Genomic DNA, 11,926 nt, shown 5'->3' on the forward strand with positions numbered 1-11,926 from the left:
GAACTGGCGATCTCATAAGTGGGAAATTATATTCCACCAATGGAGGCAGAATAGTTAACACTTGGCGCTTGGTTGTATAGAACATGGTATTAGAGTAATGTACATGGGTATATCTATACATGCAATGATTAACCGCCCAATAGTCCACCCAGAAATCGAGATAGCTCTTTCACTAGGGCCTCATCTTTCCCTTCTGTCTCACCAAGACCCTCTTGAAGGACCTCGGACCACCGCGCCAGAGTCATTTCGTGTAACTTTTGTCCATCCAGTAATGTATGGATGCGACTGGCTTGGTCAGATGCGGTGCTCTCGTCAGCTGAGACGGAGATGTGGCTTTCAATGATTGCGCCATGTTTTAGGCGGAGGAATGCGCGGGTCTAAGCTGAGAGTCAGATTTGAATCGAAGACTTGTCTTGTAAACTTACACTTGAAGGAAGCGAGGAGGGCAATGGTGGCCGCTCGCGAGGGTCCTCTTCGATGGGGTATGTCGAGAAAGTGAATTGCGGTGTTTGGGTATACTTCCAATCCAAAGACTATTCCACTGTTAACACTTAACTGTCTCATTTCATTCCCATAAATACTCACCCGCAATTCAGCAATTCCCTTGCTAATGTCAGGCTCCTGTTCGCCCTGCACTTCACTCACTGTACCCGCAACCCAGCCATCCCCAGCAAAAATCTCGGGGTCATTAGCATGAGCACGCTGCGCGCGTCTTACTGCATCAGGGTGGACCTCGTATAACCGAGCAAATTCCTCAATCACACTCTCAATCACACCTTGCATGGAAAAGAACGAATCGGCAAACGCAGCCGACACATTGCCAACAGGAGACCGAACGCTTTCAACACCCTTGGCCTGGATGTACCCGCGCGCGGACGATCGCAGATACCGCCCCAGATCATGAATATTCGGGGAATCGAGCAGGCAAGTCCCATGATGGAGAGCTCGGTGTCGAGTCAGCTTGAACGCCGACCCAGAGATCTTGCGTGCCAATGGCTCATTAGGATCATTTTCCATGCCTTCCGCTCGGGCCATGACAATATCGTGTCGCCCATTGACACGGGTATTGATGGCCCCGACGCGATGGAGTGCGCGCACCACCATCTCCGCATGCTTGTCGCGTGTGAAGGATGTACGTGGAGATATGACGCTGTAGTTTAGATTTCCTGCATCATGGAACACGGCCCCACCGCCCGATCGCCGACGTACGAAAATTGCAGCTTCTTCGTCCCCGGCCGTGCCGTTCCAGCGGTCATTGTGAAGGGCGCGGAGATCTGTCTCGAGCCATGGGTTCTGGTTGCGACCTATGACTACGCAGGGTCGATTGGCGTAGAGGAACAGGATGCTTGATTCTGCCGGGGCATTCTCGAGGAGGAAGTGTTCGATGGAGAGGTTCACGTAGGGGTCAGTCGATAGTGATTGGTAGATCTGATGCAGAGAAGAGGGACGACGGACGAGCTCGGCGAATTGGTCGGGGACAGAGGAATTATGGCGAACCCAGGCATACTTGAGGCCACTCACCCGCGAGCGCAGAAACATGTCGGTGGATGAGTGTTTATCACCCGAAGCACCAGGCCGATAGTCGGTTGCGCTAGTCCCGGATCGGAAAGATGAGTCGATTTGTGTTCGCTTTTTTTGCGATCGACACTCAGCTCCTCCTCCTAGTCCTCCGACTTACTCCTTTTCCCTATTTTGTGGCATTTTGTTTACTTATTTACCTATTCACTTTAATCCTCCTCTTCCTCTCCCAACACAAATCATCCATCATGTCGACGTGGGGTGAACATTTCCGTGTCACTACGTAGGTGTCTCCGATCCCCTGAACATCACATCACCAGTTGCTAATACCCCGTTAGTTATGGCGAGTCTCACTGCCGCTCTGTCGGCTGTATTGTCGATGGATGCCCTCCTGGCATGGAGCTCACCGAGGCCGACATCCAGCCCCAGATGACCCGCCGTCGTCCCGGTCAGAGCGCCCTCACTACCCCGCGGGACGAGAAGGACCGAGTCGAGATCCAGTCCGGCACAGAGTTCGGTGTCACTCTAGGCACACCAATTGGCATGATGGTCCGCAATGAGGACCAGCGCCCCAAGGACTACGGCGGCAGCACAATGGACTTGTTCCCCCGCCCCAGCCATGCCGACTTCACCTACCTCGAGAAGTACGGTGTCAAGGCGAGCAGCGGCGGTGGTCGCAGCAGTGCCCGTGAGACCATTGGTATGTCAGACTCGTACACTATATACAATACACCCCACTAACACCAATCCCCAGGCCGTGTCGCCGCCGGCGCCATCGCCGAGAAGTACCTCAGCCTGTCGCATAACGTCGAAATCGTCGCCTTCGTCTCCTCCGTCGGCAACGAGCACCTCTTCCCCCCTACCCCCGAACACCCCTCCGCCTCCACCAACCCCGAGTTCCTCAAGATGATCGAGACAATTGACCGCAAGACTGTGGACTCGTTCGCGCCCACCCGCTGCCCGAACGAAGGCGCTGCCGAGCGCATGACCAAGGTCATCGAGAAGTACCGCGATAACCACGACAGCATCGGCGGAACAGTAACATGTGTGATCCGTAACGTTCCCGTCGGCCTAGGCGAGCCCTGCTTCGACAAGCTGGAAGCCAAGCTCGCCCACGCCATGCTCAGCATCCCCGCCACCAAGGGCTTCGAGATCGGCTCCGGCTTCGGCGGCTGCGAAGTGCCCGGCTCCATCCACAACGACCCCTTCGTCGTGTCGCAGGCTTCTGCCGGCGGCCCCCGCCTAACCACCAAGACCAACAACTCCGGCGGTATCCAGGGTGGTATCTCCAACGGTGCCAACATCTACTTCCGCGTTGCTTTCAAGCCTGCCGCCACCATCGGCCAGGCTCAGACTACTGCCTCCTACGGTCTGGAGGAGGGTACCCTTGAGGCCAAGGGTCGTCACGACCCCTGCGTTACTCCCCGTGCTGTCCCCATCGTCGAGGCTATGTCTTCCCTTGTTATCATTGATGCCCTCATGGCCCAGTATGCTCGTGAGAACGCGAAGAACCTGCTCCCGCAGCTTCCTAGCACTATTCCCACCAAGCCTGCCAGCGACCCCAAGGCTGCTGCTTCTTCTTAAGGGGGAATGAAAATGAACAATTATATAAAGGAAAAGTTATACCAACGTCATAGGGGGTCTTGTCTCATATGATGTCTCATGGAGCTATGAAGTTTGATAGATATTTCTCGGATTTCGGTTTGACTAGTTTTCGGGAATTGCAAGAACATGTTTACGCGCAAAAGCAAGATTCCGGGATCTTCTGAATGTTCCACCCGATATACAGTACTCCATACACCAATATCAAATCCAGATATGAGTTCATTTGTGCGCCCCACTCTAGATCTATAGTGGAGACATCTTACCCCTTGAGTCTAAGTCTAAACAGAGGGCAGATTTTTCTGCCCAACAAACTTTATACTGCACAGCATTGGATTTTGAACCCCACGAGAAAATAGCCAAAGAAATAGCCTAAAAAGTGTTGGGAGTTAGCTGTTTAAAGAGGGTAAGATTTTCCCAAGAAACTGCAGTGCACATGGGCGACGTGATTGTACATACTTTTTAGAGATACGATAGATATAGGCGACCGAAAAGAAATAGAATCAAGAATCAATTTTTCACTCGCTCAGCTAAGAAATAATCTAACAAAGCGCCAGGGACATGGATTCATCAGTCGTTCAGGGTCAGAACGCAACATCAAAACACGCTGTGGATATCAAAACGACAGAAAACAGCAAAATCCCTCCCAAAATGCGCGACTCAACTCCATGCGAGGGGTCAAGAGTAATCAAGCCAGTCTGTACTAAATCTGAATCTGAATCTGATTAGAAGATAATCATCAGAACAGCATGGACATAGACGGACATGGACATAACTCAATCGAATCCCTGAAGACACAAATAGAGCATCGTGAGTACAAGCTCAAGCTCCCTTCTTCTGCGCCCTTCAACTGGTATCTTCACGAGAAATAGACACCAAACCACCATCTTCGTAGTCATCATCATCATCATTCAAAAGTGTTGCGAAAGTACAAGACAAGAAGAAAATGTCAATCAAAACAGATACACACCGGCCAACTTAAGTGCTCACCCTCCGATTCCCAGTCGCATGACTAACGGACTGCTCGGAGATAGCATCCATATCACCGGCAGTAGCATTAACAACGCGCAACTTTTCCCGAGGAACGGTATAAGTTATCTGCACGCGCCGACCCTCAGCAGCGCCTTCAACATCCCAATCATGCATATCAGCCTCATCATCGACAAATGCAGCCTCGTTGCCCAGGTACCCCGGCGCACCGATGAAAAGATCATCGCGTGTAGAGCGAGCCGTATTGAAGACGTCGTCTGAAACGCGTTTGCGTGCATTCCAGTCCTTGGCGCCTTGTTTGCGGCGGAAGAGTTCGGCGGATGCGCTGACTGCTCGGCGGGGTGTGCCTGGCCCCGAACCTGCTATAGGGGACAGTTGACCTGAGCCGATGACTGTGCTGCGGCGGTCGATGCCAGAAGCCAGTGGGGCTGTCTCGTGGGAGTCTCGCTGGGATGGCGAGCCGCCGCGGGTCATTGTTAGAGCTCGGCGCATTGTTTGCATAACCCATTCTGAGGCCCTGGGTCTAGAATCCCGGCGGAGTTTTGAAGGGGAAGATGATTCGAAGGGGTTGACTGGGTCGAGGGCGTCGAAGAGAAGGGAGTCGTTCTCTGCTTGGCGTTGAGACATGGTTGTCTGTGCTGTTGAGTAAGAGTCCGCTGAGACTGACTTCTCAGATGGGGCAGTGTTGTCGGGGTCGCTATGTGTTGATGCTGCGGCGAGGTTTTCGAAAGATTGACGGCCGCTGCTTGCCCAGCTTACAGGTCTGTCAACAACCATGGCTCGTGCTGTTAAGACTTTGCCTACTGGTTGAGAAGAGGCGAAGGAGAAAGCTGAGGCATCGGATAGGCTCGTTTGTGTTCGTTCGCTCTTGGTTGGGGACTCGGGATCAACGGATCCAATATCCTTTCGTCGGCTGTAGAATGGACCCAGACCAACGCCGAAGATGGTGCTTCGAGGAGTTGCGTAGGGAGTATCCGAGAATGGGTCTTCAGGCTCGGCCTCCGCAGTTTTTGTAGCTCCATTCCCAGCGGGAATGGTTGCCATTAGGCGTTCTCTGAAGATAGCCTCATCCTCCTCGCGCTCATCGATAGGGTGGATATCGCTGGTAGCATCACTGCGTCGAAATTCACTGTGTCCAGGCATACGATATGACCACGGTCTCGTATTCACAGGTACAGGAGCTCGGTTGTTCTTTACTGGACTGGGAGGATCCATTAGTAGCCCAGTTCTCTCTGCCGTGCCTTCGCCCTGGTCGTTCCAGTTGGGCTGTGTGGCTGCATTGCGGTTTGCAGACCAAGGGTAGACAGAAGAATCTCTTTTCTCGCTCATCCCAGAGCTTCGAATGCTGCTTGCCTGGTTAGGGTCATCTCGACCCCAGAAGTGAGCCCGTTCCGCTCCAAGAGCCAACTCGCGAAGCTGTGAGTCTCGCTTTCCGCGTACACGTCGTTTTCGATGGTAATTCCATGCACATAATACAAGGGCCAAAGCAGCCGGGCATCCGATACCCAGACCGACTCCAAGGCCAGCCTTTTGGCCCTTGGAAAGACTGGCATTGTGACTCGACGAGGATGTAGAGAAATTGGCTGCAGGGTTGCTGTAGGACGTAACCCAACTATTTGATGTCACGTTATAGAGGTAGAATTGCGAGTTCGCAGTCGATGCAGCCCGTTTTGATGATTGTTTTGGAATGGTGTATCCTCCAAAAATCATCATCACATCTCCTGGTAGCATTGCGGCTCCATGTCCAAAGATGCCAGCACCCTCGGTGATACCCTTTCCTTCAGAAGAAGGAGTCGTCCAAATCCACTCCGTGGCACCACCTAACCCTTCTTTGAGTTCCAAAACCGCAAATTGCGGATCAGCAGGGACAGTCGTATCGCCCACCCAGCCACCAAGCACAAACACCTTCTTTCCATCTTCCGAGAGAGTTGCTGTATGACCAGACCGGGGTTCTACAGAGGCCATATCTCGAATAGCCAGTTCAGTCTTTGGTGTCTTGTCCGAGGTCGAAACGAAGCTCCAACTCTGCTGCGGCAGCGAGAAAATAGCAAGCGTCGACATGTTGAGGAACGCATGTCTGGTATGGCCACCAACGAAAAGGAAATCCTGCTGTTTCCCGGTTGAATCGGCAGAATAGGTAGCCTGAAGCGGCACGACGGCCATGCCCGCTTCAGCGACCGGTGGTGCGCGCTTCCCTGTGGTGGCTGCGTTGTACTTGTTGCTGTAGTAGGGACTGGGGCTTAAAGCCACCATCGACTGAGAGTAATTTGCTGCCGATATCCAAGCCTGGTCTGTGCTGTTTACGAATGGACACAATCCTCCAAAGGCGTACATGGAGGTCTCATTTGAACGGCCGGATGAGGAGTATGTGAACCCCGCTGCGAGGTAGTTTGGGGCAGTCTGAACGTCGCTCGTTTGAACTGCCAACTTGTCCCATGTCCCGTTGCCAATTGGGCTGTTGCTGTTTGGGTGGAACTGCCATAGTGCCAGGCTATCGGATGTGCTGTGACAGTTACCGGCATAGACGGTTATGGACCCCTCATCGTTGATCGCGGGAATAAACGTTGAGTTCTGCCCTGTGTTGTGGAACGGTGTGCTACTGAGCAGAGTATGGTATGATAGGTCGTCGGCATTGACACTGGTGGACAAGTTCAAGGACAGGAATTCGGTTTCGCCAGTGGAGCTGGGTCGGAAGATATATGCGAGGGAGTCATTTTGCCGGGAGAGGAATACAGAGGATGGATTGTAGATAGCAGTGGAAGAATTGAAAAGGGCGAACAGCACACCTAGTGCGAGTGGATAGCTCGCCCTGGAGCTCTCCATGACGCCGTTGTTTGCGATCTGAGACAATCAAAGATAGGGATACATGCCAGGATCGGCGAGCATGGCGCGCCACGCGATTGACACAGAAGGAGCAGATGTGAGCAAATGTCTATTCCAAATGATCGGGAAATTTGAGAAATCACAATTGTACAAGGAGAGAGAGAAGATGAAGACAAGTGTTTGCATCATGTCTACAGAGTCTACAGTAAACAACTGCCGATCCGGGCCTCGCCGTACTGTGTATATTACTAGACCAATCACTACAGATCACAGTAATTGCCTACTTTATTCGATTGCGCTAAACAAAGAAAGAGGGAGCCTAATGTATTGCCGAGAGCGAGATCGCCGGATCAACACTTTGTTGCCCAGCAACGAGCCCGCCAGTCACGCTTGGCGGGTGAGCATTGCGTGTTTCCATGCCACATTTAATGTATTCAGCACTGTGAATCCTGTTTAGTTGTTTAGTGGCCGTTTATGGACCACTTGAACAATCTGGTGGGCTCGGGTAGCTGATATGTTTCACCGTCTTCTACTCAACTGTAAATATCTTCACTTTTATCCCCTATATTTATATTCTACCCCCCTTACATCCAACATCCCGTCTCCTTGAAGATCTCAGTGGAACCTCTACATATCACGAACCATGGACACTTGCGCCCCTAAATAAGTTGGCCGGACAACCCTACCAAGGCTTTGCTGCTACTCTATTTTCCACGTTGCATAGACGAATGACTAGAGCAACGCCATCTGATAAACTACCCATACGAGGTTGCATTATGAACCCTGTTCTAGTTCTCTAAAGCCGACTAAATTTACCTTAGGTGCATAGGCGATATGGCTGGCATAGACTAGGAAAAGTATGGAAAACAAGTAAATGTTGCTATGGCACTGCATGGCAGGAAAATATGCTGCATTAAAAGAGAAACCCTGGCCGCAACCACCATTTAGATAATGTGATACTGAACAGGAAAATACTGTAAAAGCAGGTCCTCTCATGGCCAGCATCCGCTTCAACCCCCGATAGTAGTGTGCCCGACACCTCGGCTCCCCGCTGTTATTCGGCCTCCTGCAACATGGCATCGATTTAAAGTCCGAAATGGCCAGATCCCCGATGGCTAGACCGGGCTCCTTCCAAGCTTGACACAGCTCTGAGACAATAGGGAACCAACTGGTCCAAGGAGGACAGCGGTAGGGCACGAAGCGTGAACTAGACTTGCGCGATCTGAGCCTGGTAAACCAACCGGGCTACCTGGAATTGGGAAACCACCATAACTTAGCAAAAAATTCCGCAAAACGGTAATAGGCCTAGCAAGGGGAACTGGGGGAACCACATACCGCGGTCTCCTTAACGGTGCCTTGACGGTGCTAAGAAGCCTCCATACGCCACGGTGAACCTCCAAATGGATGCCAAAAGTGTTGACCGGAGGGAACACACTCACGGCAACGAGTGAGTATAGATCACCCCAGCAGACCGGCCTCACGGACGTGGTATGGAGCCAACAGATGTATTAGGATGATGGTGACTTAAGGGTCAAACCAGCTGGACCCCAGCCTGTGCGCATGTCTCTGGGATCCCTCTATCCTGAATCTGGAACCGGCATGCGGGATGTGCTAAACCAAAGGGCTACACATGTTAGCTCACAGTTCTGGTCAGATAAGTTTATCATAAGATAACATACCTGAAGTCAAGTCCCCTATACAAAAGCGACTGTTCGTCTTGCGTGATATCACGATTGAAGCGAAAATATAAGAGGAAGTGCAAAGCAGGTAGGATTTACGTACGTAGAGAGGCTTTATATAGGTCTCTACACCTAGTATAGCTTCCATATATCAGACAAGCTTTCTCTTTCGAAACCTTTTCACTTACATTTCTCAAAGGTACTAGGCAGGCATATACATTTTCTTTTTGCGCCCAATCTAAGAAAAAGATAACAAAGAACACCTTTATAATTTGTACTTCTTGCCTACTTCTTTGCAATAATATGGATTCTTCAATACTTAGGTGGCTGCTGATAGTACTATCCTTGGTTCTCATTATTGAAAAATGGATAAAAAGGAGATGGATAAGCAGATGTAAGATAGGAAATAGAGAAGGAAGTACAATATAGCGCTGAAACACAAATTGGATAACCAGGAGAGCATGGATTGGGGTTCATTCCTAATGTGGACGGCACGGCTGGTAGACTAGACAAGTTGGTAGACGACACTGCAAGTCCCCCTATTAGGAGTTAACTTAAACAAATAAACAGATGAGATTATTCCAGCAATCCGGACCAATCGCATTCTTCTCTTCAATTCAACATTCAACACTCAACGCCTCAAAGGATCCGAAGGCACCATACAAACTGACCAATCGCTTTAAAAAGATAGCTTCGTCTCCTAGCCCATGTGCTGGGCTGCCTTTGCCACTTTTAGTGTCAATGTCACATCCCGTTTCTCTAAAGTACTCGAGGTACCTGGCCATGCATGTCAGATCCGGCGCTTACCCCTAATCGTCCTGGTGCAGTATTGTCAAGTATGCAGTATGCCTAGTTGTGCCCGTGAGCTGATGCACCAGCACGGCACAGTATCCTAGCTGCATGGAACATTTTTCTTAGCCTGAATACCTGCCTCTATGAGCCCAGCTAATATACTGAAGTCGGCTTTCGCATACGGGTACCGAATAAGCACAGGCACAAGGCAAAGGAAAATAAAACTTTATCCCCTTCACAGCCACTCTGCTTTATAGTGTAGTAGACAAAATCGATGGCAGGCAACTTTAGCCTTGTTTAGTAGCGGGCATGCTCTTCACGATCTACTGTACAGGTACAATGGCGTTCAAAAAGAATCGCCACAGTATGGACTTGGACAATAATCACATGTGGAAAAATAAACCCTGCCAGCATTTAATCCCTCGACAAGTACATCGTGAGATTCACAAACAATCTACAAGTCCGGAGTACAGTAGACCACATCCATAATCCCTACTCTCGACATCAACCCATTCCACTCTATTCTACATAATACCCCGGTCAAGCATCCCAGCACGTTCCTGCACACAAGCACCGTGCACATGCACCAGGAAATTTGAAACCGAACTCGACGTTAACACAGAGTAATAAGGAACCAAGCGTGGCACACGCCCAACAAGCCGGGACGGGATGACAGCCAACGCCCTGGAGGAAACAACTCGCCGCTTGTGTCACACCGCAGGATCAACACGGACATTTCCCTCGAAGGGTATGGGTGCAATTTTATATTAGCGTGGGAGGGAAAAGAAATGGTTCTCGTGTGCTTTGATCTCCTGCTCTTGCGCAGGAGGCGCTTGGGTGAGGGTACATGCGTCTTGACTGTATACATGGAATTAATTGATTGGAATGAATTAATAATGTTGTTATTGATGTGCCGTGGCCAACCACGTCGACTGTTATTCTTTTGTTTGCTTGCATTGGTCTTGGCTTGTGGTTATGCTGGGTGTCGTGTCGGCTGGAGGGCCGAACTTCCACTGCGGGGGGATATCTGTTAGCTCTACTAGTATCACGCTAGTTTTAGAGGAAATACCAGAACCCCGGCTCTAACAACCCCCGCAAGTCCATGTACTCCATAGATGAGAGGATTGGATATGTATCCCGTCCATGGATAGATATCAAGTTAATTACCTCCCGATTGTCAAATTCCTTCCAATCAGCTCATCAACTCGGAGAGAAAGCGCCAAGGACTTGGGGCGCTAAACCCAAAACATAAAGATGGCTAATTAGGGGCCAGACCCGACATGACGTAGTGGACCGTGCACAGTTGCTTCCAGACACCTTTCCTCTTCACTCTATTACCTGTATACTGCATGTCTATATGAGGAATGAGGAATGTTCATGTATACATCCATGGATAACAACTAATACGATGTCCGGACTATGCCTCGGCTACAAATTACCATACCTGCACACCCCTGGCTTGCCTGCCATGCCCAGGCAAAAACTTTGCGCAGCCCCGTCCAGCCTATCACAGTCTACCACAGCTGCGTAGGATCCCCTCAGGGTAGTTCGGGTGGCAGAAGTTAGGTTTGGGCCTGAGATAATCAAGTCTGATATGTACGGATCATTCAAAAGTAAACCCTCGGAGCCGGTATGTAATATAGTAAGCTGGGCAACCATGGTCGGCCGACGTGACCGTTGACCATAATCGGGCTTCATAGCTCTAGACTGGACGGGAGGACGGCTGGCTATCCACCTGTCCTGAGAGTTGTTCCTATCCATGGGAGTTTCACTATAGCTGGGATGGCTGTGCTCGAGTCGCCGACGTAATTCTCTGTGGCGATCCGCCACTAAGAGATGACAGGGCTCGAGGGTTATACTGTATGTACTCGTCTAGAAGAAGATATCGGAGACATCTTAATAGAAATCAGTTAACGCTGACGGGCCGGAAACTCTTAAATTATAATGTTTAAATAAAAAAGAGAAAAAAAGAAGTCCTCTACGCCGTACATTGCCTTGGTCATAATTTTCCCCTTGGCATCCGATCATCGCTCTGTCCTATTATCCACCCAACCTCCCCTTCGACTCTTCACTTCTCCCCCTCCTCGGTCTCGGTCTCTCCCTTCGACCTTCATTTTCTTTCTGTTATTTTTCTTTCCTTTGGACATTCCTTTCGGATCCCCTCCGATCTCGCTCCACCCCTCTCTACGACAATCCGACCCTCCGACCCTACACACCCCCTCCCCCCCTTCGAAATATTTATAGCATCGCACTCCTTTTCTGATCCACTGTGGGTGTGATCCGAATCCTCGTGCAGTAGCCGGTCTACTTCATATCCTCCTTTCCCGTAGGCGACAACCCGTCCGATACACCGTCTCTAGTTGTCGCCATCCCCTTGCAAGTAATGCCGGTCCATTCGGGCGTGCCAACAGAGCTTCTCGTCAGCTCGCCTTGAACCAATTTGACCAAGTGTGGCATTGGAGGATGCTGAACTAGGATGCTCAACTGCACTCTCGGCACAGTTGGCTCGATTCCCTAGTTCT

At 50.6% G+C, this 11,926-nt stretch overlaps 3 protein-coding genes across 3 annotated transcripts; 1 reads left to right on the forward strand and 2 right to left on the reverse strand.

The window, feature by feature from the left end:
• Positions 1 to 128: 128 nt before the first annotated feature.
• Positions 129 to 1,539, reverse strand: PENARI_c001G04633 (putative lipoate--protein ligase; the record flags this gene model as incomplete). The annotated part of the gene is made up of 3 exons (XM_022626482.1): positions 129 to 377; positions 426 to 533; positions 586 to 1,539. The coding sequence occupies 3 exons, from the start codon at positions 1,537 to 1,539 to the stop codon at positions 129 to 131; spliced, it is 1,311 nt and encodes a 436-aa protein (XP_022493043.1).
• Positions 1,540 to 1,766: 227 nt separating this feature from the next.
• PENARI_c001G02461 (bifunctional chorismate synthase/riboflavin reductase [NAD(P)H] ARO2) lies at positions 1,767 to 3,102 on the forward strand (the record flags this gene model as incomplete). The annotated part of the gene is made up of 3 exons (XM_022626310.1): positions 1,767 to 1,801; positions 1,857 to 2,218; positions 2,273 to 3,102. The coding sequence occupies 3 exons, from the start codon at positions 1,767 to 1,769 to the stop codon at positions 3,100 to 3,102; spliced, it is 1,227 nt and encodes a 408-aa protein (XP_022493087.1).
• Positions 3,103 to 4,098: 996 nt separating this feature from the next.
• Positions 4,099 to 6,933, reverse strand: PENARI_c001G03047 (uncharacterized protein; the record flags this gene model as incomplete). Its single annotated transcript, XM_022626350.1, has 1 exon — positions 4,099 to 6,933. The coding sequence occupies one exon, from the start codon at positions 6,931 to 6,933 to the stop codon at positions 4,099 to 4,101; it is 2,835 nt and encodes a 944-aa protein (XP_022493737.1).
• Between the last annotated feature and the right edge of the window lie 4,993 nt (positions 6,934 to 11,926).

This window comes from Penicillium arizonense (genome assembly GCF_001773325.1).
Source record: "Penicillium arizonense strain CBS 141311 chromosome Unknown PENARI_contig001, whole genome shotgun sequence".
In the NCBI taxonomy this organism is placed as follows: domain Eukaryota; kingdom Fungi; phylum Ascomycota; class Eurotiomycetes; order Eurotiales; family Aspergillaceae; genus Penicillium; species Penicillium arizonense.